This window comes from Marmota monax, unplaced genomic scaffold (genome assembly GCF_021218885.2).
Source record: "Marmota monax isolate L192 unplaced genomic scaffold, Marmota_monax_Labrador192_F-V1.1 WCK01_AAM20220418_F8-fsc00266, whole genome shotgun sequence".
NCBI classification, from domain to species: Eukaryota; Metazoa; Chordata; class Mammalia; order Rodentia; family Sciuridae; genus Marmota; species Marmota monax.
The window spans coordinates 182,688-206,281 of record NW_026694572.1 but is presented as its reverse complement, the minus strand read 5'-3'; the positions used below and the strand labels follow the sequence as shown (position 1 = coordinate 206,281).

Genomic DNA, 23,594 nt, shown 5'->3' with positions numbered 1-23,594 from the left:
GGCTCTGGGGCAGCACTGTCCTCTTGCAGATCCTGCAGGTTTCCTATGATGTGGCCAGTGACCCCCGACAAGCTGGGTGCAGCCTAAATAGTCCGTGAGGGTCCCCTAACATGGAACGACCTTCAAAGAGGGGTAGGAGCTGGGTGCGGTAATCCCAGTGGCTTGGGAGGCTGAGCAGGAGTTCAGAGTCAGCCTCAGCAATTTAGTGAGGCCCCCAGCAACTTGGTGAGACCTGTCTAAATAAAATACAAAAGGGGCGGGGCTGAGGATGTGGCTCTGCGGTTAAGTGCCCCGGTTAAGTGCCCAGGGTTCAATCTCTGATACAAAAACAAAAGGGGGGAGGGGCAGGAACGCCAAGGGGGAAGGACAGGAAGACTATGTGTACCTTAAATTCCCAACAGGGCCGCCTGAGGAAAAGCCAGAGGAGGAAGCTGGCTCTCCAAAGCCATGCCCAAGCTCTTCACCTCTGTCTGACCAGGCCTCTCTCCCTTCAGATGTGGGGCCTCTGCCCAGGATTCCTCTCTGTCAGCTCCACAGCCTCCTCAGCAAGGCCAGGCGGAGAGGGCGCTGGGGAACACCCCGTGACGTGCTTTCTGGCGCGTGTCCTGGCACAGCCCACTTCCATGCGGCCCCTGAGTGAAGTTTTGGGTGCCAGTGGCCCCCCAACTCTGCAGTTAGGTCTTGGGTCACCTGGCATCCAGAATGGAGCATCCACTGTCCCAGGTCACCCGGTTGTCAGTGCAGATGGCGGAGACCCCGATCTGGGTGGGGCTGAGGCTGGCCTGCAGCGCTGGCCGAGGGAAGCTCTGCTGGCTCCGGGCTCTGAGACTTTCTCCATCTGGGTGGGGTTTTAGCTCCTATTTAAAGTTATGAACGTTGCTACTCTTTGGGAGGGAGTGTCCCTGAAGGGCCAGCGTGTCTAGAGGAAGGCCCTGGAAGCTCTGAACAGCACAGTGCAACGTCACTTCTCCTGTCTCCACACTGAGCTGCGTCTGACATAGGTTGGTTTGAATTTTTTCTGGGTCACACGGCCAAACCATACGCTGCTTAAAATACAGTGTGTGGTTTTGGTGACTCGCAGCCAATTCCTCTTTTCCTAAGAAGCTGTGGGTTTCTGTGCCTGACTGTTCTCAGTGAGCACAGAGCAACTGAAGGGAGAGCAAGACGGAGGGAGCCTCGCTCCTGAGGAGCTCCGGTTCACATCCCCGAGGGGCGCCAGGAGCCTCGACCCAGGTGAGCACTCTGTTCATTTCTCTGGGAAGCACAACGCCGCCCACCAGCACCTGCCTCTGACTTACCCAGAAGGTCATCGAGGCTGGCTGGGGGCCAGAGCCAGTTCACAGCGATGGGAAGTTTCTTTCTAAAAACCGAAGTGTCTTTATGCTACAGGTTGATTCCGTTATAAAAAGAGAACACGACCATTTTCCTAGCCTTTGGCACTAGGAATGACTGAGCAGGCTGCCCACTTCTTTATTAAGAAAAAGGCAAGACTGACTCTAGTCGCCTCCTGAAAACGGAGGTGGGGAAAGGTTCACGGAGGGTCAGAAAGGGTTGATGAAGCTGCCAGATAATTACTACTGCTGGGTTTTCAGTGTCGCACAAAAACCTGGGAAGGGGCTGAACTGATGAAATTCAAAGTTGACAGGAGGCACATCTGGATCAAGTTTTCGTGGCACATGAAATCTGAAAATGGAGCATTCTTTTGGCTGTGGCACAGTGGGGGCAGGAGCCGAGCTGTCCATTTTTCCACCCAGAGGCAGGTGGCACACAGAGCTTGGGAGGGAACCCCAGGGAGCCAGCAGGCAGGGTTCAGCAGCCCTGCGGCGGGCTTGGTGCTCAGACAGGGGTTCAGTGTGAGGCTCCTGCATACGTGCCTGCCCCCAGGGCTCAGTGCAGGTTCATCTCACTTCATAAGAGCTCCACAAGGGTGCTCTGGTGACACTTTATAATGCATTCCTGGGCTTGTCAACTGGCTGGGACCATTGCCGTGGCATTCAAACCCACTGGTCACCCCTGAGGCAACAAGCAATGGCACTGCTGGCTTTCTGGGACCCCGTCAGCATCTGCTCTTTGAAAGGTAGCTGATGGGAAGGAGAGCCTCGGGCACTTCCGGGTAGGGTGCTGGGCTGGAGGGTGCTGGGCTGAGTGCACACTCACGCAGCTGCCCCTCCGGGGTCCCTCTGCTGGGGCTTACCTACAGGCTCTGGCTGGCCAGGTGCCTCCAGGTGCTCCCATCCCTGGCTCAGGCAGGCTCCACTGAGGCCTGCTGAGTGAACGGCCGGTCAGAGGAAGCCGGCAGATTTGCGGAGGAAGACCTGAGCAGCAAGGGGCAGGCTGCTGGGAGGGGTCCACAAATGGCCCTGTGAAAGCACTCTCAGGACACAGGAGCTCGCACGAAGGGAAGGCTGCCCAGGCTCTTGTGAACACCCTCATGCCCTGTAATCCAGGCCAGGCTCCTGGGATGCCCTCCCTTGGAGTTCCTGTTAGGACACGAGGACCTGCAGACGCCATGCTGTGCAGCAAGAGAAGGAAAGGGTCAGGGCAGCCGGGTCCTCAGGGCTGGATCAAGGTGCTCCGCTCAGCAGCGGGGCAGGATCCCACAAAGCCAACATGGGCCAGGGTCACAGAGGCCACCGGGAAGCCAACACAGGCCATAATACCAAACACCTTCTCTCTGGCTAAAAGAGTGGCCCTCCTTCTTCACCAGTTACAGCCCTGCCCGCACTCCAGCCTGCCACCACACAGGCTGACTCCTACCCAAACCCTGAGCCCCACATAGGTTCTAACACTGCAAGCGGGCAGCTTAAGCTATCTGACCTCAGGGTTCCTGGTGGCCTTGCACACATACATCCACGATGACAGAAATGACATCAGCTCCAGCTTGCAGGGTCTGAGTAAATACAAGCCCGGGAGCTCACATGCCTGCCCCCAGCCCACTTTTGGGGAGGAGTCGCGGCACACAGCATACGGCACAGATGGTGCCCACGGGTCTTCAAAGGGGCACAAGTGTTGCCTCTAGACCCAATTCTCCACCCTTTCCTGCTTGCTTATCTGTCTAATCTGTACCCCGGATGGTCAGGGTATAGGAATGCTTCTCGTGGAGGAAGGGTGTTTGGAAAAATAGGACTTGAATAAAGCAAAGAGCTCCCTGTAGCCTCATTCTTGAACATCCCCGTGCCGAGGAGGGATGTGTGTTAGGATTTCTTGAAGGAGGGGACTCAGGTGTCCAACAATGTGGTCTGTCCATGGTAATGCTGGGCCACACCCTGCAGGAGCACTGTGTGCCCTCAGGTCCTCTGTCCAGGAGATGGATAGATCAGCCAGGGCACTGATGACAGTCTGGATGCTCCATGGCACACAGGACCAGTTCCAAATCTCCTAGAAGCATGTGAGCACACATGTGTAGGAGTCTGCATGTTGGTGTATGCTGTGTGTTTCGTGTGTGTGCATGTGTCTATGTGTGAGACACAGAAGGCACATATGTTTTCTTTGGAAGAGTCAAGAAAAGGAAAATGGAAACCTCTTTTATCCCTATCCTTCAATGAGGTCATTTTTCCCAATACCTAAAATAGAGGCTCAAATAGTTCCTGGAACTGCACAGCCACAGGACCATGAGGGTGGAGGAGGCAGGACAGAGGGGAGCCGTCCGAGTTTCCTTCACCACTTGTCCAGACCTGTGGGCTGGGGATTAAGAACTGGCAGCCTTCAGCTGACCCCCCACAGGCCCCTAGATATTAGCTCAAGACCCTCTCTGAGACTGCACCTCTATTCAAAGCCCGCCAGAGGCTGGTTGTGCAGGACCTCAGGCCACGTATGCAACAGACACAGTGAGTCATCAGGGGTCAGTCCCAGGCTGGAGGACCAGAGACTGGAATGTTTGGACCAGAAGGCGCTAATATAGCCAAGCCCTGTGGAGGGAGGAGGTGCCGCAGGAGGAGGCTCGTGGGGCCCGCAGAGCGCAGGAGCCGAGTTTCACAAGAGGGGCCTCTCTGCAAAGGCAGTTCAAGCTTTTTCTGTGCTCTATCTCGGAACCTGGCCCCTGACCCACCTTCCACCATTCCAATAACAGAGACACACTTTCACAGGCCCTCAGTATCCTCAGCTGGTAGGAGGAAAAACAAGAAAACTACAATTCCCAAAAGATTTAAATCTGAGACCAATGGGACCATAGAGACAGACCTCATATGGCCCTGCATCCCGGCCAGGCAACACCAAGGCCACTTTATTGTGTGCTGCCTGTATACAGGGCCCACGAACCACACAGGAGACTGCTGACCTCACTGGCTAATGCTCTTTTTGCACAGAAAAACAACCTGTGAGCCTTTCCCAGCGATTTGTAAAAGCAAGTACAGGCTGGAATGGATCTGTAAGAGCAAAAGTTCAGAGACAGCTTAATGTCCACAGAGCATAGTAATTAATTGTCACAGCACAATTACAATTAGCCATTAATAATGACAATATAAACTAGAAAGCATGAAAACACTCAATAAACTGTGTGGAGATGGAACTGGCAGAACTCAACAATAGATGTGAACTCTGCCACCTACAACAGATGCCATGGAGAGGCACGAGAAAACACAGTACCTGAGGCAGGCAAGGGACACCCTGATGTCCCCTCGAGGAGCACATGCGTAGAAGGATAGAGTACCCTGCTTCCCTGCACGGGCCCTTTAGGAAACTCTAGTGCCCATTCCTGGGATGGGGGTGGCCTCACCTCCTACTTTCCAACCCTGGGGTGTACATGCTCACCTCCAGAAACCACCCTGACGGCTGTGCAAGGAGCACGGCAGCCAAGCGCTGCTGGGAGCACGGCACGCCCACGGAACAGGCTGGGAGTGCGAGCAGCTCCCCAGGGACCCGGGGATGCCAAAGCCCTTCTGTAGGGGTGAGGGAGGGTTCCAGAGCCCCTGATTCTTGGCCTGAGAATTGATGCTGTGGAGTGCAGGTCCCCCTTCTAGGGAATTTTGGGGCTCAATTAAAAACCTTTGCTTTTACTCAAGTTAAAAGTATAGATTCCAGCAGGAATGTGGGGAGGTGCAGCCACCTCGGGAGATGGCACAGCCACCTCGGGAGACCCTGTAACTTCACACTGACCTGAGGATGCAGCAACGCTGCTCTTAGAGGTGGGCCCCAGAAGAAAGCAAGCACATGCTCTCTTAAGAACCTATTTGTGGGGCTGGGGCTGGGACTTAGGGGTAGAGTGCTTGCCTAACACGTGCGAGACGCTTGTTTGATCCTCAGCACCACATAAAAATAAATAAATAAAATAAAGTTTTTTTTTTAAAAAGAACCTATTTGTGCACTTTTAACACAGCTTTATGACAGCCACTGGTGACCCAGTCTAATTCTATTGAGGCTGCATAGCCACAGAAAGGAGTGACCACTGGCGCCCAACATCATGGAGGCCTCTCATATGCATCACACGAGGGAGAGGGCTGGGCCTGAAGGTGCCACACGATGCCATCATGTGTCAGTCTGGAAGGTGGAGGGACTCCAGCTGCACCTACCTTCTGTGGAAACTGAGGTCTAAGTGACAGCAGTCATGAAGCGCGTCTGGCATGTGCTGGGAGGGTGGGGGCAGCTGGGCCTGCACTCCGGGAGTCTGAGCTGGCCGGGTGTGCAGGCACAGCCCCACTATCTCTTGCCCTCTCCCCATCTTGCTTGTCCCTTTTGGTGGGGGCGGGAAGGTGAGGGTGGAGCAAGGGGAGCGAGACTGCCGAGGCCAATGAGCAGCCCAGGATACAATGAAGCCAGGAGGTTGTATGGCAAGGATGGAATTGTGGATGCTTCAGGAAAAATGCCCCCATGTTTCTGTTTTACTGTCTTCACTCAAAAAAGGAAAAGTCAAGGAGCGAGGTGGCCCCGCTGGGCAGACATGGGAGTCACCACATCTGGCAGGGCGTGCCTCAGGCTGTCCGGGGGAGCTCAGCCCTGCCACCTTGGCGTACATGGTCCAGGGCCACCAGGATCCAAGGGAGTAAGCACCCAGGCAGGATACAGGGAGGAAGGCATGGTGCTCACAGAACTGGGGACAGAGTTGAAGAAACCTGGTACTCCTCACCAGTCAGGCCTCAGCAGGACTGGACCCAGCGGAGCTTCAGCTATCACTGGGAGGACCCCATGCTACAGGGCCCGGGAAGGAGGATGGAGGTGGGCCCGCCTGGGTCTCCACGGCATGTGCACAAGCAAATTCCACCGTGTCCTCAAGGAACTCTAAGCAAAAGCACGAGAGCCAACACTGGTGGAAACACCACCGGAGCAGGACTTGGCAAACCCAGCTGTCAGCACCAGGCACTACCCCCAGAGGGCTCTCAAGTGGCCTTTCTTTCCTTCTATGTCCCAGCCCTGGAAGTGGGTGCTCCGGTGCCCGCTGCACAGCCAAGACAGAGTCCCATGCATCAAGCAAGGTGACCCTCCACAATAAGCTGCAGTGAAGACAGAACACGGAGGTCCCACACGGGGAAGGCAGGAAGATACCGCAGCAGCGGCTCTCAGCCGCCTGAGCAAGCTCGCCCTGGGGAGAAGCTCATGTATGGCAAGAAGCTGCCTGAGGCCCCTCCTAGGGGGCCAGAGCACCCTCCAGGAGGCTCAGGGCCAATGCAGACACTACCCTTCCCTTGTTCATCAGGCTGGGAACCGGGGCCTGGACAAATCAGAGCAGAGCTGACTGCCATGAACCAGGATGGCACGTGGCAGTGACATCCACAGGCCACAACGCCGCCCACATGGCACTGTCCACAAGGCACTGATCAGATGCAGAGGTTGGACGTCTGGACTGCAAATCTGTCTCCTGGCCTGCGGTCAGTGTGCGGAAGCCTTCTTGCCATTTTGCCTGTTGAGATGATCATTGCAAATAGCTTCCTCCCAGTCTGGTCGTGAGTCTTAATTTGCACACCACTTGGGTCCTTAAGCACTGGCAGATGGAAAATATCACAGTCCACTGCCAGCTTTCCATTTGAAGAGCCACACATACACCCAGGGAATGGTGAGCCATGTGGCCCCTGCAGGCCCGTGGGATGAAAGCTGGCCAATGGGGGTGCCACCAGGGCGCCCAAACACTGCAGCACATAGAAGTCAAGCCCACACTGTGCAGAGGAGCAGGGGTACTCCTCTGGCTCGTGGGCTGTCCCCACCCCAGCCTAAAATGAACAAGGTAGCTGAGGCGGGAGAGTGTCCGGCAGACAGAGGCAGGTCCGGCCCAGGAGCTCAGACCTGCAAGGCCCATCAACAGAGCAAGGGGCCTTTCCCTGGGCTCCAGTTCTGGTTATGATGGGCTTTGCTACATAATGAAAGTCAGTTCAAAAAGAAAAAAGACTCTTGTGCACAGCCAGAGTAGATGGCCACACAGGGCCCAGCCAGTCCCTCTGTGCTCCCCAGCACTCGGGAGCCCCCAGGCATCTCACAGAAGCCCAAACAGATATGCTCCAGAGCAAGTCACTCTGATTTGCAAATTATTTCTAAATATAAGTGTTCAAGTATGACACCCAATGCTCCTGTTCAGAGATAATCAGAGATAGAAACTGAAAGATAAGTTTCAAAATACCTATAAGAAAGGAGTACTATAATGGAAACCGTTTTAAAAATGTCACATTTTTAAAAAATCACAAAAGAACCTCTTCTAATAAGAAACACAAAAATTAAAATTTAAAACTAGGAGGATGGTTTTAGTAGCCAATTAGCCACAGATAGAGAGAAATACCATGGCCTGAAAGACAGGCCTAAGGAAAGTCCTTGGTCAAAGTCCACCGCATTTGGTCCGAAAAGGGGAGAGGAAGGAAGAGGAGATATCTGAAGACATGACAAAGTCACTAGGCCACCAACATGAGAAGCCCAGTGAGTCCCTGGCAGGATAAACAGTCGTTCTACAATTCTGACCCCAGAGGAGCCATCAATTGTTTAGACTGGCAACTCTACAAGGCCGTGGAGGCAGAAGGCACTCAGCCTGGACAGAGCCGAGCTGCAGGAGGGACTGCAGAGCAGGGGCAGTGGGGTGGGCGGTCCTGACACTGACCAGGAAACAGGTGCACGGCGGGTTGAGAGGGGACTGGTTACAACTCAGGACACGGCACACTGTGGACCTCACACTGTCCCAGAGAGGGCAACACCGAGTACAGTCTGAGTTTGGTTCAAAGATCCTGACGGCTCCCATCCAGTCAACTGGACATTATACAGCTGCCAGACCCATGAGACAGACAAGTGTGTGTGTACAGAAGGGTATCAGTGACACTAGTGGGAAGCCAATGACAGATCTATGTATGCAAAGATCCTCTGACTTGAGAACAGAACGTGGACGCAGTGAACACCTCCACACACACAGCAAACTCTTCTGCTACTTGGCCATGGGGGAGAAAGAGGCTGTTCACATCCACTCAACCCGCGAGCCGTGTCTGTGCTGTGCTGCAATCTGGGCACCTGCTAGCCTGGGCCCACGGCAGGATATGCTTAGACACACAGGAACGCACCCGCTCAAGTGTGGTCGAGTCCACCCAGACAAGCCAACCGTCCTCAGAGAAAACAAACCTGGCTGGGTCACGCTGGCCCATTACACTTCCAATTTTATTGTTCTCAATTTCCTTTCAGTGAACAGCAATGCTATCTCCCAGCCTCATCTGCTATTTAGTTAAAATTTAAAAGGAGAGAGAAGACATATGTATGGAAACCAAATAATCTCAGTGACTAAAGATGGGCTCATGGAGGTTATTTAAAGCCCGAACACCAGGAATTTACAGCTTGCTGTAATAAAGCCACTCCTGGTGAAAGGGCAGAGGCTGGCAATCCCCAGGTAGACAGCATCCAAAACATGCCACCCCTTTGGTCCCCAGTGTGTGTGTTGAGTGGTAAGAGGCCCATAATGGGGGGTAGGAATTGGCTAGGATTTCTCTGGATTTCTCAGAATTTCTCAGGGGCCCAAAGCCAGACTCTTAAGTGCCAAGGCCTGTCCTGCCTCTGAGCAATGCACATTCTGGGCCGTTCCCTGGACATGCGGAGCCAGGACCAAATAAGCAGGAGCACTGGGCCACTCAAAATTGGCACTCCTCAAACTCTACTCCCCAGAAGCCACTGACTGAGCGCCCCTCTGGGGAGACAGCCACTTCTGCCAAGAGTCGGCTCACAGGGGCACATGCTGAGTCACTCATCCCAGGAGAATGCGACCACACTCAAAGAAGCCTTTTAGCCTACAAGTGATGAGGTTCTCTGGGCAGGGGCGAGGGTGGCAGAAGGAGTGCTCAGAAAGATGGGGGCGGGGTCCTCGCTCCCCACCTTCGCACCACAGCACTGGCCCTGGCTCTGTGGGCTCCATGAAGGACGCTTGCTAGAGCCCCCAATCCTGCACCCACTTACCCCAAACTCCTTCCTTCTGAGCAAGCTGGCCTCCCTGGCGGGCTGGAGGCAGGCGCTCTCTGGGAACGCTGTCCCCTCAGAAAGTGCTCACCCCTCACAGGCCAACCCCATGACTGTCCGGCATGTGCTTCTATTACAGGTCCAACAGCTGCGCCCAAAATGGACTCCCACAACATGTCCTGGATTCGGTACCCAAGCCATGTGTCCCCAGCCGTGGAAGATGTCATTGCTGCACAAAGTGTCATCTCCAGGTGCATGCATGTGTATGTTGCTCTGCTTATACCGCTGAGCTTGGTGACAGGGCTCTTCAACCTGATCACTTTCATTCGGAACCATGGAAAGCTGGTGGCCCTGGACATGCTGCTCTCAGGCCTCACGGTCACAAGTATCCTGGTGACACTGCTGTCACTCAATGCTGCCAGCAGGCCTGACTACATACTCACAACCAACCTGCTCTGTGGGGTCCTCTCCTTCTTCTCCAATATGTGCTATTTCAATGCCCAGTACCTGCAGGCGGCCATGCTTGTCCTGTTTCTATTGCCGGGTTTCTCGAGCTACCTGCTCACAGGGGCCCAGGGCACCTGGAGGCCTCTGGCAGGCCTGGCTGCCATTTGGGGCTGCGCTGTCTGCAGCTCTCTGGTTGTGGTATCCCTACTGGGTACATCCAGAGAGCTGCACCAAACCACCCTGTGCCAGGCGGACCCCCTGACGGCCTGGCCTGAGTATGAAATTGTTAAGTTCAGCCTGGGCTTTGGGCTCGCCCTCGTTCTCAAGCTGGTTCTCCTCCTCCTGCTCTCTGCTAAACCGGCCTGGCGGACAGCTCTCACCCGGAGGGACACCGCCTCTGCACGCTGGGTGGTACTGGCCATCACTCTGAACATGTTTGCCTGCCGACTCTTCTCCAGCACAGTGCTCCTCCAACGGGCCAGGCGGAAGATGCAGAGGGACATAGGATCCCCGCGGGATGAGCTGCTCATGAATCTGGCAGAACTGGTCCTGTCTGGGGAGAGCTGTGTGAACTCCCTGTTTACCCTCGTCTTCCACAAGCCCTGCAAGCTCATGCTGCTGGACGCCCTAGGGCGCCTCACACAGAGGTGCAGAAGAGGAGGCACCAACAACAGCGTCTCCTAGAACAGGACAGGGGCTGGGTCTGATCCTGCCTTCTGGCATGAGCCACAGGGAAAGCAGCAGGGCCTTCTTGATGTTTAAAATACCCGTTTGCTGAAACAGGCCCTCCTGGGAAGAGCCAGTGGGGATGACACAAGTGTTGTGAGAGTGCTTACTAAAAATGAGCATTCTGGCATTCAACTCTATCTATGCAGAGGCACCATGGTTTCTTGACCCGCGCCAACAATCACAACTCAAGGGACCCTGCACATCAAGGACACAGTGACGTGAGCGCGGAGATTGGCCACAGACGCATCTCCATCTGGCTGAAGTGCTCTGTGATGGGGACTAAGCAATGTTTGTCTACTGGTTGGCAAATTTTTTTTTAATCTTTATTTTTATTTTTTATGTGGTGCTGAGGATGGAACCCAGTGCCTCATGCATGCTAGGCGAGCACCCTACCACTGAGCCACAACCCCAGCTGGTTGGCATCTTTCTCTACCCCAACCAAAAGACAAAACGTGAATCTTAAAAATAAAAGTATTTTTCAAATAACTTTACAGTCATATTATGATCAGGTCTGAACCGTTGCTGTGGTCAGCTTTCAACACTGCCAGGAAGTCTGAGCAACAGAAAATCTTGCCAAGAACAAAAAAGGTTACTTTTAAAACTGCCATCACCGTGGAAGCTCTGGGAGTATCCCCTCAAGCTGAAACACCAGGACATCTGCTTTACATCATGATGTTGAGCTGTCCTGCTCCATGGAACCTAAGGGGACTGGCTGCCTAGGTCCAGCGGGTCTGGTAGGCCAGCGGAGAGCCCCAGGTTTCCAAGGCCCCACGGGTTCCACCTGCTGTCTGTACGGGGACTGGTAACCCACGAAATACAGAAACACAGATGTTTGTCTTACTTCAGGTTGACATCCTTCATTCTTACTGGAATTCTCTCTGGTTTTATGAAATCTATACCTTCTATTTTAATGAATAATTTAATGTTAGTCTGTGAACCAAAGAACGAAAGCAGGTCTGTGGTTTTTTTCTCAGTGTTTACATATCTGCATCATTTCTTTAGAAGAAAAAGGATTTGTATCTTATGCAGCTGAGTAGCTTCTGGGACACAATATTAAAATTTCTCAGTGCTTTAAGTCTTCCCGTCTATTTCTCCTCCTTTGTTCCCTTGTTTACACTCCTGATACCCTTAATGTGGCCTGGGTACCAGAGTGAGGTCAGCTTACAGCCTGTTCACGGGGGTTACAAGCAAAACTGGAAGCAGGAGGGAAGAGCATTCTTTCCCACTTGGGACGAAGAGGCAAGGAGAAAGGACCAGAGCTCAATGTACTCTTCCCATAGTCCACTCCCTCCCTCCCCCCAGTACTGGGGATGGAACTCAGGAGCAGTCTACCACTGAACCACATCCTCATTTTTTAGTTTGAGACAGGGTCTTACCAAGTTGCTGAGGCTGGCCTCCAACTTGTGATCCACCTGCCTCAGCCTCCCAAGTTACTAGGATTATAGGCATGTGCCACCATGCCTGGCTCTTTGTTTATTTCACGCTGGACACTGAGTTCTCCTTGTTGAATGTTTGAATCTTGTCTTTCTCTAAAGGGTACTGAAGTTTATTTTGGTACGCAGTTTATTACTGGCAGATGATCAGGATTCTTTTGAGAGTTATTTCCTAGTTTTGTCAATCAGGACCACAGGAGTCTTCAGTGCAAATTTAGCCTGAATGCTAAGGTGTGCCCTTCTTTGGGTCTCTACTGACTACGGTACACTGCTATGTTTAAGTGTGTCCCTGAGGATGCATGTGTTGGAGACTCAGTCCCCAATGTAGGATACTGGGGGGTGAGACCTTTGAGGGTTAGAAAGTTGTTACAGCCCCTTACTGGTCTCTCTGGCTTCCTGACTTGCCATGTGATCTCCCCTCCCTTGCACACATTCCCACCATGATGCCATCCACTGTGATGTGACTGGTCAAGGGGAATCACCAGAGGCTTAGTCAATGGTGGGGTCTGACTTTGGAATTTCAGCCTCCAAAACTGAGCTAAATTAATCTCTTTTCTTCATAAAGTATTCAACCTCAGGTGTTTCATTATAGCAATGGAAAATGGACTAGCACATAAATGGCCCTGTACTCTGGCTAGAGAAAATGAGAATATCAATCATCCCTCTGGAAGCTCTGGAGTTCTCTGGCTTGATGAGCTTCGGCTGTTAGACTGGCCTTCAGAGTCTACTCTATGCACACACGACTCAGCCATAGTCCAGCAGACTACCATTCATAATCGGGAGATCTTCTCTCCATGAGACGCCCTCCTCTTCTAGTACTGTATCCTGCAATTCCTGCTCCCTCAGCCTCCAGAAAGTTAGTCTCTGTCCCCTTAACTTAGCCAGTACATCCTGCTCTGCTTGGATCCCCAACCTGTGCCCCTGACCACAGGCTGCCTCAGATAGGAAGCCGGATAAGCATGGAGCCTGGGCTGGCTGGGGTCTAAGCTGCACTGCCTGCTGTCCCATGTCTGAAAAAGGCTGCTTCTATAATTTACCCAGTTGACAGTGGCTCATGCCAGGTTCCTTCACCTTACTCGTGATCAGAGTAGAAACTCTTAAGGTAATTTACAAATAAATGTCCTGCAACAATAGATGGCAACAGCTTGTTGGTTTAGAACCAGTTGAGATGATTAAAAGCTCCCATGTGCTCAAGTGTCCTGGAGAAACAGCTGATCCCAGGAATAAGGCAAGAGAGACACAGGACAAGCCCGGAGCTCCCAGCAACAACACCAACTTCCTAAGCATTTCAGCCAAGGGAGTAATTTTAGAAACCCAACTGCAAAAATGTGCATTGGTAGTTCTCAAACAGTAGAATCCTACTCTTAAAAAAATAAAAAAAGAAAGAAAGAAAGAAAAGAAAAGAAAAAGAAACCACTTATAAGGGGGCCAAACTTTGAAACATTTAAAGAGGTTCTACTTTCATGGAGGGGCAGGCGGGCCAAGAGTTGAAGCAGCAAGGGACCCTGGACCACACCAAGGGCCTATCCACAGGGAACCACAGGACCCAAGGACCCAGGTAGGCCCTAGAGAGACAGGTTGGTCTGCTGGGACTCTGGCCTTCTGACACAGCACTTGGCCACTTGCCCCTCATCCCATAACTGTCTGGACGTATTCTGAGAACAAAGAGCTTTCCATGTCCAAGGCCAAGAGAAAGACCTAGAGCCAACAGAAAATCAAGAAAGCATCTCAGAGTGTGATTCTAGCAGTGAAGGTATACTCTCATCCAAAGCGAGGTGCATGAAATCTTGATTGCATAGTAGAAAATCATGGGTTTTGGGAGAAGCTGCTGTGGCACCTAGGCTTCTCGGGGCTCTCTGAGGAACAGAGCTGAGTGGTTGCAGGAGGTGAGGTGGAGTAAGTACCCAGCTCACCACCCACTCTTTCTAGAATCTGCCCCACAAGCTTGTTCCCTGCAGGTTGACAGTCCTCTCACAGTAGGACACAGGGGACATCATCTGTCTGCACTTCTGTGAGCTACATGCAGTCCTGGTTGCCATAACTCTCAAAGAATTAGAGGAAGTGCCCAGTACACTCCCAGTAGCCATGCAGAGGAGCACAGCTGTCCAGAATGCTGGCACTGTGTCGCCGTCTGGACTGCCCCCTGCTCCAGGGCTGAGGGCAGATGGCGTGTGCAGGGCTTGAGCAGCGTCAACTCTGAGCACTGTAAATCCCGTCTCAAGCTGGGAAAGGCTGAAAGATAGACTGCCACTCTTGACTTTCTCTAGGAAACAGCCTATGGTAAAAACAGTGTGCCACAGCATGCATCCAGGATCTCACAGCCACATACACCAAACTGGGCCAGGACCAGGGCACCAAGACTGTCTAGGGGTAGGTGCACCCCTAAGCCTGTCTCAGTTTCTAGATTCCACAGAACATGCCACAGGTGAAGGTCAGGTCAATGTCCTGGGTGAGTCTGAAGAAAGGAGGGTAATTTATGGGTTTGTGCTACCTCTTGCCAACACCGTCTTCCTGGGATGAGGATGAGGCAGGATGTCGTGGGCAGTCTGAATTTCCTGATGGTGAGTAAGTGGCACAGGGTGCAGAAAACTGAACTAGGAGAGCCTACATCCTGTCTGCCTCTCACTGCATCATGGCCTATGTAAACTCTTGATCCCTGGGCCCTGGTCTCTTTCTTGGTAAATGGGGGCCACTAGCACTTGACTGGCTCACTGCTCCCAAATGTGATAAGGATTAAACTTCAGATGTACTTGTGTCCCACTGAAGTGGGAAGAGTCATCAGTACCCTGCAAGGGCCTTCCTGCTGCCCGTTTGGGTCCTTAGAGAAAATGCACGCATATTCTTCATGAGGTATCTATCTAGCAGGAATGGAAACACCCTGGGGTGAATTTCTCTGACCTCTGTGCTGTTTTCCAGCATGGATTAAAATTCCTCATTCAAATGGTTTGATGTCTCAGCAGGAAACAGAATCAAGCAAGCAACCCCACAGGCCTTTCTGAATAAGGTGCTATCTCCCCAGTTAGTGCTCAAAGAATAGAAAAGCTAAGCCAGGCTCAGTGGCAAAGGCCTGTAATCCCAGTGACTCAGGAGGCTGAAGCAGGAGGATTGCAAGTTCAAGGCCAACCTGGTCCACTTAGCGAGATCCTGTCTTAAAATATAATCAAAAGCTCTAGGGACATAGTTCAGTGGTAGAGAGCTTGCTGAGCATGCAGGGGGCCCTGGGCTGTGTCCCCACACTGCACAACAGAACAAAAAGAATAGCAAAGCAATCTTGGGAGGATTCACCTCGGTCAAATGACTCCCCACACCTGGGGTTCTGTTTGTGTGTTTTACAGTACTGGAGACTGAACCTAGGGGCACTCTGCTGCTGAACTACATCCCCAGCCCTTTTTTTAAAAATTTTATTTAGAGACAGGGTGTCTCTAAATAAATTATCTTAATAATTATCTCTTAATAAATTTCCTAGGCAAGTCTTGAATTTGTGATCCCCCCATCTCAGCCTCTCACAGGCATGGCCACTGTGCCTGGGGCACACCTGGGTTCCTAATGAGGTCACTATCTCTGAAAGACAGCGTCTGGGAAGGTTGGGAGGGCTGGGAGATGAATAACTACTGAGGGTGTTTTGGAGAGGCACCCAGCTCCATAAATAACCCCACACGCCCCCACCTTATGAATGACCCCAAAGGCTTAGGTTCACCCAAAAGCCCAGCACTACATAGGCCCAAGCACTGCAAGAGAGGAGAACCAGGAGGGGGCCCCGGCAACACTGAAAGTGGGCTTGCTCGGACTGTGCCACTAAGTCTTGCCCAAGGGATATCCATTGTCACAGGAAGGAGCAGGACCCTGGTCACCACGAAGTGTCCAGACTATTCCACACCTGTTCCCTGTCCAGGCTCCTATGAGGGCTTCTGAAGTGAGAAACTATCTTATTTGACTGGCGTTTGTTCTCTATGCATTAGCCAGTATTAGCTGCTCCCAAATTTAACTAACTGCCATCTGACCTTATTGGATTCCCTGTTAAGTTCCCTCCATTCACACTATCCTATCCCAGATGAACAGAAACCGAAAAACCCACAAGAACATCAACTCCACAAGGCAAGAAGGAGGCGGACATGGCACACTGGCCTGTCCTCCCTGTGAGGCCACTCACACTACTTCCCTGAGCTCTATCCGCCAGTAAATGGAGGCCAGAGCCAGCCCCAGATACAAAGGAGGGCTCCCTAGACAGCACACGCAGACCACCATGTGCAGACAGCACCAGGAAGCCTCGTCTAATGTCAGACTTAAAAATGACAGCAGCTCTTCAGACTTTCCAGAAACTTCCACAGCTCCAACCCACCCCTCTCCATGCAAATGTCAAGTAGGAGCCCTGGGACTGAAATGCCTGCCCTCTGGGCCCTGTCCCTGCACTAGTTAGTTGGGTGACTGTGCCAGTACTTTAATGGAGAGGCTGGGCTTCAAGCAAGATGGCTACGTCACAATTCAGCTGCCCATTCTTCCCCTCAAGCATGAGCTCAGAGCCAGGCCCTTGACCACCTGCAGCAAACCCACTAAAACCTGCAAAGTGGCAGCCTCAGGACTACAAGGAGCCAAAAGCCTCTTACAACTCCAGCAAGTGGCCAAGCCCTGAGCCCTGAGCCATGGGTTTGCAAGAGCAGGGAGTGGCTATTTTTAAGTGGCATGCCTCAGCTATTTCGAGGTTTAGGTTTTATTTTATTTATTTAATTCAAGAGGAAGCTGCACTTTCTCATGACTTGTTTCTTTCAAAATGGTGTCGTGGGCATTCTTAATGTTGAAATCATCTTGACTTTGCAGCTGGTCAAAAGATGGAGAGCCAATCAGCTCTTTATTTTATCATGCCATTCAAATTTTTAAAAGTTAACATATTAAGAGTCTGAATTTCTACAGTTCTTCACCAGAGGATTAGTATTTTTCCATAAAAATTTTAAGACGGTCCTCTGTTTTAAAATATGCATACATTTCCCAAGATATCTGCAAGATTTTAAGTCAGCATCATACGGAACACCTTGAAGTGCATTTTCAACAGGCTCTATAGAGAAGAGAAAGCTCACGGGGCAGCAAGTGGACGGGCCCACATTCACGGAGGTACATGGCACTGTCAGGGTCCCACCCGCAAGGGTGCCTGCCTCTCCAAGCCTGTGGCAGCACTGTGGGAGGAGGATGCGCTGGCTCCCACTTATCCTCAACCACAGCCAACTTGTTGTTCAGTGCATAAAAGGTCACTCAGTGTTCAAGCTCACAGCTCCAAAAAAACATCAAAAGATAAAAAGACACCAAGAAGGAAGCATAAATAAGATCACTTAAAATGTAATTTATGAGCCAGGGCAGCTCAGGCCTGTGATACCCAAGAGCCTTGGACAGTGCCTGGCACTGGTCTCTGCTCTGGAGCTGCATGTCCAATCTTCTTCCAAAACTGAGGACAAACTCCAACAACAGGAGGTGGGAAGTCAGAGATGGCAGCCAGACACACAGTCATTCGGTCATTAGGACTTTGGGAGCGGGAGTGATGGTAGGGAAGACCTGATCAGCCATCCATGCCCCAGACAGCTCCCAAGCAGCAGAGGAGAGAAGGGTGGTCAATGATTAGAGCAGAAAGCCACCTGTTTTACCGATTTCTTACCAAATACCTGCTACTTCTTGTGTTTAAATTTCTTTCCATAAATGTCTTGGTGAAGTCATAAATTCTCTATGTATTATTCACATGCTTACTATGTTAACTTGTGAAATTCAGTGTTTAGTTTTAAAGCCAGTAAGCTGCTAAAAGAAGAAAGAATACTGTTGCTTGTTTCAACAAATGATCATAATATCTATTATAATCCCTTCAAACTAAAAAAAAAAAGAGAGAGAGAGAAGGAAAAAAGGGTGTCACTGGGTGAAGAAAACCAGTCACACTGGAAACTTCCATAAAACCATGCTTAGTGGGACTGTGCTCATTGTTAAAGTGTGGGGGGAAAAGGCCAGCAAAAAAAGAGTTAATGCTGGCCTTCAAGGGAGCGGCCAGAGCCCAGTGAGCAGCCCTGGGAAGCCTATAAAGCCGGCCCAGTGCCAAGGGGACCAGACTGCGCCTCAGACAGCCACAGGAGCTGGTTCAAGCGCTTCCTGGGGAACCTTCCCGCCAGGCCTCCCTGGAGGGGTCTTCTCTTTTTCTCTCCCACTGATTCCTTGCAAGTCCAGGATCCCACCACTGCAGGCAAGTGCCAAGTGCACCTCCAGCAAACCCCCGAGGGATGCAAGAGAACCCAGGCAGCTCAGGTAAGACTTGCACCCCGCCTGTGGGTTTTGGGGTCTGGGTGGGTACTGCACACTAGCTGCTAGGGTCAAACGAGGTCACAGTCCCGGGAGGGAAACCCTAGTCCTGTGAGGGGACAGCTGGAGGCATGTCCATACCACTGTACCTTCCAAGGAGCAGCGCCAGCTTCCACCCTCCAGAGGAGACACCTGGGCGTGACCACATGCAGCGAGCCCTGGGTCCAAGCCAGATGTGCCTTGTTTTGAGGCTCTCCTGGTAACTTGGTACTGTGGTCACTACTGTCAACGCAGAAAGTCATGGTGGGCCAATGCCCCCATGTAAAGATAAGGGTAACAAAGCTGATGAAGTGTAGTATCGTTTTCCCAGATCTGGACAAGCAGGAGAAACTTGAAACAAAACGATACGGAACTATTTAACACCCACTTTTAGATTTTCAGTTCATAGCCAACTTTAATAAGGATGCTGTAAATTTCACAGCAAGCTCCCATATCTTCTCTGTAGACCATTATACAATAGCAGTATTGGTCAAGGATGAAAGACTCAATTTACATGGAAAAGAAACAAATGGCTTATTTTAACCTGTTCCCTAGAGTTTATTCAGTAGTGTAGGGAAGAGAAGGCACCTGTGTCAAGGGTCTGCTCACCTTTAAACTGCCCCCTCCAACTGCAGTCTGATACCTGCCAGAATTTCCACATTCAAAGAACAGAACTAGTGCCCTGGGCATTTTTTAAAAAGAAATTAAATCCAGAGGCTTCCAATATTACAGATGGAATCTCAGAACAGTGACATTTACACTGCTCAAATTGGTACTACTTATTAAAGATGAATAAAGAATGTAAAATAACCAATACAAACAAATCCATCAACCCCCACTCGGCAAAGGTTATTGAACACCCTCAGAATCATACCTGCGCCAAGGCAGAGATCTGTTCTTCCTTATTTTCCTTTTTTCTTAGCAGTATTTTCACGAGATAGGTCAGTAAATCTCTAGTCTGGTCTTGCAACACTTCAAAATGATGCCCAATGACCTCAAAGAATGAAACGAAATTCCAAAAGAAAAACAACCCAAACCATCTTCCTGAGGCAGGTCAGTTGACTCCAGGCTTCTCGCCCTCAGACACTGACGCTCAGGCCGGAAATCTTTTGCTGGGGAGGGGGCTGTCCTGTGCACTGTTGGATGCTCAGCAGTATCCCTGGCCTCCAACGGCTAGATGCTCCCCTGCCCCAGCTGGGACACCCCCACATTTCCAGGCGTCTCCAGACGTTGCCAATGTGCCAGCTGAAAACCCTGGTTGCTCCAGAGAACTTCAGGGGCACAAGGAGTCAAGTAAGCCACAGGAAACCCTGTGGCACCTCCACGTCCCCATCTTTACCCAGTTTCTATGCTAAAACAGCATTACAAAAATAAACTGGGCTTTACATAATTGGTTAAATAACATTTTACAAATAACTGAATAACATTTTCATCCTTCCTCCTTCCCTCCCTCCCTCCCTGGGGACAGGGTGTCCTGTGTCGCAGTCTGGTCTCAAACTCCTGGGCTCAAGCGATTCTTCTTCCTCAGTCTGAGTAGCTGGGACTACACCCAGCTAACATTATTTCTTAAACAATGACCATTTTTATTCCTTATTCTCTTTCATTCTATATTACAGAAAATAGTTTCATTTCTGGCACTCAAACTTAGTAGTAGCATTACCAAAAAATGCTGGATTTCTTTTGCCTATTTTATTGCAAGACAAAAGACTTTGTTCAGATTCCACTAGGTTTTCTGGGTCCATTACCTTTCAGGGGGGGAAAAAAAAAAAGCTGGGTTTTTCCCTTCCCATGTTATTTCTCTTTCCGACAGCTGCTGAAATAAATTTTATTTCCTGTTCCAACAAATGGTAGTTTTCCTAAGATTCCCATACTTAATACCCACACTACTTCATGAGCCTGCTATCTGCCTGTGACCCACTCATTGCATCTGGGGATGACTCATGGCCCGTCTCCAATTTAAACCAGGCAAGCATGGGAACCCCTGGGGAAGAGACAGGACGTTTTCCACATTTATTTCTTCTCCTTCAGCTCAGGGACAACCATCTCCCCAAGACAACAAAACCTAGAGTTCTGGCCTCTCTCTACTGCTCTGTGACCTACGACAGCTCGGCCCTGTCCTGTCCTGTCTGCCTCTCCTTGGTGTCCAGATGGTAAGTGTGTACGGCGTCTTCCAGCCATGAGCCAGCTCCGCCGACCAGAGTGCCAAGCGCCCCACTAGCCACGAGCCAGCTTCTGCTGCAGACCAACTGCACCTGTGCATTCAACTTTCTACAGCTGTCAAACCCAAATGTCCGGCTCTCTGCAGAGAGAATCACCTCTCTCTCTAAAGATGGAGCCACCGCTGCAAACTGATTTCTGTGACCCTTCTGACAAATGCTGAAGACAGCACAGTGGCAACATGGATGTGACCTCTCCAGCCCACACCTTTGGCATGGAGATTTACCCAGGTACCACACAGTTGGCAGACTCCAACAGCACCTCCCCAGAACTCAACCTGTCTCTTCCACTACAAGGCACTGCCCTGGTGAACCAGACGGGGGACCTCTCTGAGCACCAGCAGTATGTCATTGGCCTCTTTCTCTCCTGTCTTTACACTATCTTCCTCTTTCCCATTGGTTTTGTGGGGAACATTCTGATCCTGGTGGTGAACATCAGTTTCCGTGAGAAGATGACGATCCCCGACCTGTACTTCATCAACCTGGCGGCCGCAGACCTCATCCTGGTGGCCGACTCCCTGATCGAGGTATTCAACCTGGACGAGCAGTACTATGACATTGCCGTGCTCTGCACCTTCATGTCTCTCTTCCTGCAGATCAACATGTACAGCAGTGTCTTCTTCCTCACCTGGATGAGCTTTGACAGGTACATCGCACTGGCAAAAGCCATGCGCTCCAGTCTCTTCCGAACAAAGCACCACGCCAGGCTGAGCTGCGGTCTCATCTGGATGGCCTCCGTCTCGGCCACCCTGGTGCCCTTCACAGCCGTCCACCTGCAGCACACAGAGGAGGTCTGCTTCTGCTTTGCAGACGTCAGGGAGGTGCAGTGGCTGGAGGTCACTCTGGGGTTCATCATTCCCTTCGCCATCATTGGGCTCTGCTACTCCCTCATCATCCGCGTCCTTGTCAAAGCCCACAAGCACCGAGGCCTGCGCCCCCGGAGGCAGAAAGCGCTCCGCATGATCTTCGCTGTGGTCCTGGTCTTCTTCATCTGCTGGCTGCCGGAAAACGTCTTCATCAGCGTCCACCTCCTGCAGCGCACCCAGCCGGGGGCTGCTCCCTGCAAACAGTCCTTCCGCCATGCCTACCCCCTGACCGGCCACATCGTCAACCTCGCAGCTTTCTCCAACAGCTGTCTGAACCCCCTCATCTACAGTTTCCTTGGGGAGACCTTCAGGGACAAACTGAGGCTGTACGTGGAGCAGAAGACAAACCTGCCAGCTCTGAACCGCTTCTGCCACGCTGCCTTGAAGGCAGTCATTCCGGACAGCACCGAGCAGTCAGATGTCAAGTTCAGCAGTGCTGTGTGACAGGCCTCCCCAGCAGGGACCCAGCTATGGCGCTAGTCACAGGGACTGCACACACCCAGGGCAAGGTGGGCCGGAGGCACAGGTCAAGTCACGCTCCCAAACTTCAGTGCCTCACGAGGGTCGCCCCTTCTGGGTTGCTGGGGAACCTCGCTCCAGCCCTTCCTGATTTCATCCTGCTCACAGACTTGCACCCATCCCAGTGCTCACGACCGCAGGTCATGTGACTCTTACCTCCAAGGGCACCAGAACCAGCTTGTCACTCAGCTTTCTCTACCGTACTATTTCCCCAGTGGAAAATGATTCTGCCATTGACCAAAAGCCAAAAGGAGGGAGGCCTTCTGGGTGAAGCATCTTAGTTACAGATAAATACGCAGCATACCTGAAACCTGGGGGGGAAAGGAAGTCTGGAAACAGAATCTGCTCAACAGACCTAAACTGGATCTGATGTCTGAGATGTGCAACTCACTATGCACATGCAAACTAGTCCACCCTGAGTCGAAGGGGAAAGGAAAAAAGTGTCCTGCACACACCTGAGCATCCTTCCTCTCTAGGAATGCTGCACTCCTGCCCGCCCCCGGCTCCCGCTCCTAATACCCGAGAGAGATGCATGGAGCTAGAAAGGGTCTCATTTAATGAAATACCTGCTCGGAGATGTGTTTAGACGTGCATTTGTTTACAACAGACTTGGCAATTATGTGAATGTGGGATGAGACCACGAAAACTGCATGCAGTTAATGGGATACACGGAGAAATACTCTGGCGTGTGTGGTTGAAAAATCTGCCTCTACAAAATAATAGTGGGAACAATGATGATGGCAACTTTAGCAGTTCCCAATAAAATATATTTAAAAACAAATCTAACTATTGCTGATAATGTTCAGTGTATGTCAATAAAATGTTATGTGTTGATTCTCTGAAATGCTCTAAGCAGTTCCCTAAGTAGTGTGAGACGGGGCTGGGGGAGGGGCTCTCAGAAAGAGCCACAGCCCCACAAAGAAAAGCAAGCCCACAGTTTTGCAAACTCAGGTCCCACCTGAAGAACTCTCCCGCGAGGCCAACGTCCAGACCCCTGCCAGCTGGACACCTCCTGTGCCTTCTCGGGATGTCCAGATGCTGCAGTCTGACATGCACGCTGCATCGTCTCCGGGCACCAAGTGCATCTTATTACCAACACAGAAGGCAGAGCTCAGCCTTGTCAAGGCATCTGCATAAGCAGACTTATCCAATGTCGAGAAGGCTCTCGGCTGTGAGATGCACCCTGGGTTGGCAGGCACTCAGAGCACTCGCGGGGCCAACTGGGAGGACTCCCTGTCCTGTTCTGTCACCAGATAAAGCTGTGCCAGGTTCTCCTCCATTCTCTGCCCACATCCAGAGGCCCCTCAGGAGCTCAGGCCTCCCAAAGAACACAAGGTAATATGGTTAACAAAGAAAAAGATCACTTTTTCTCAATAATTTGCATGTTATTTTCCATTTAAACTATGGTACTACTTTTTATTTCTGATAATATATATTTAAGGTAAAAGATGACCCAGTTAAAAAAAAATCACACAGAGCACCCAAGAGAACTCCCCTTGGCACCCTGTGGGACACAATCTGTGCATGGATGGGTGTGGCAGGCCTGGCTCCAACAGCCTGCAGGGCCTGGATTCTCTGTGCTCGTCACCAGGGAGCAACACTCCTCCAAAGAGGAGACTATTTGTCCCAGACTGAGACCCCAAGCAGTGGCATCTCCAGCACTCCAAATCCCACATGAGCAGGACACAGCAGACCTCTTCCAGGACTGTCCCCACAAATCAAGGGGTCTAGCAATA

The 23,594-nt window shown here is 51.5% G+C and overlaps 2 protein-coding genes across 6 annotated transcripts in view; one reads left to right on the top strand and one right to left on the bottom strand.

The window, feature by feature from the left end:
- Window positions 1-23,594, bottom strand: part of CUNH7orf50 (chromosome unknown C7orf50 homolog) — a 117,126-nt gene that overhangs the window by 55,304 nt on the left and 38,228 nt on the right. The window lies entirely within an intron of this gene.
- On the top strand, window positions 354-22,639 carry Gper1 (G protein-coupled estrogen receptor 1). Of its 2 annotated transcripts, none has more exons than XM_046421023.2 (3): window positions 354-1,233; window positions 9,482-18,224; window positions 20,286-22,639. In XM_046421023.2, the coding sequence occupies exon 3, from the start codon at window positions 20,656-20,658 to the stop codon at window positions 21,781-21,783; it is 1,128 nt and encodes a 375-aa protein (XP_046276979.1). In that variant the 5' UTR covers window positions 354-1,233; window positions 9,482-18,224; window positions 20,286-20,655; the 3' UTR covers window positions 21,784-22,639. The 2 variants fall into 2 exon arrangements, with proteins under 2 accessions (XP_046276979.1, XP_058427671.1); XM_058571688.1 differs by having other exon boundaries at window positions 5,315-18,224.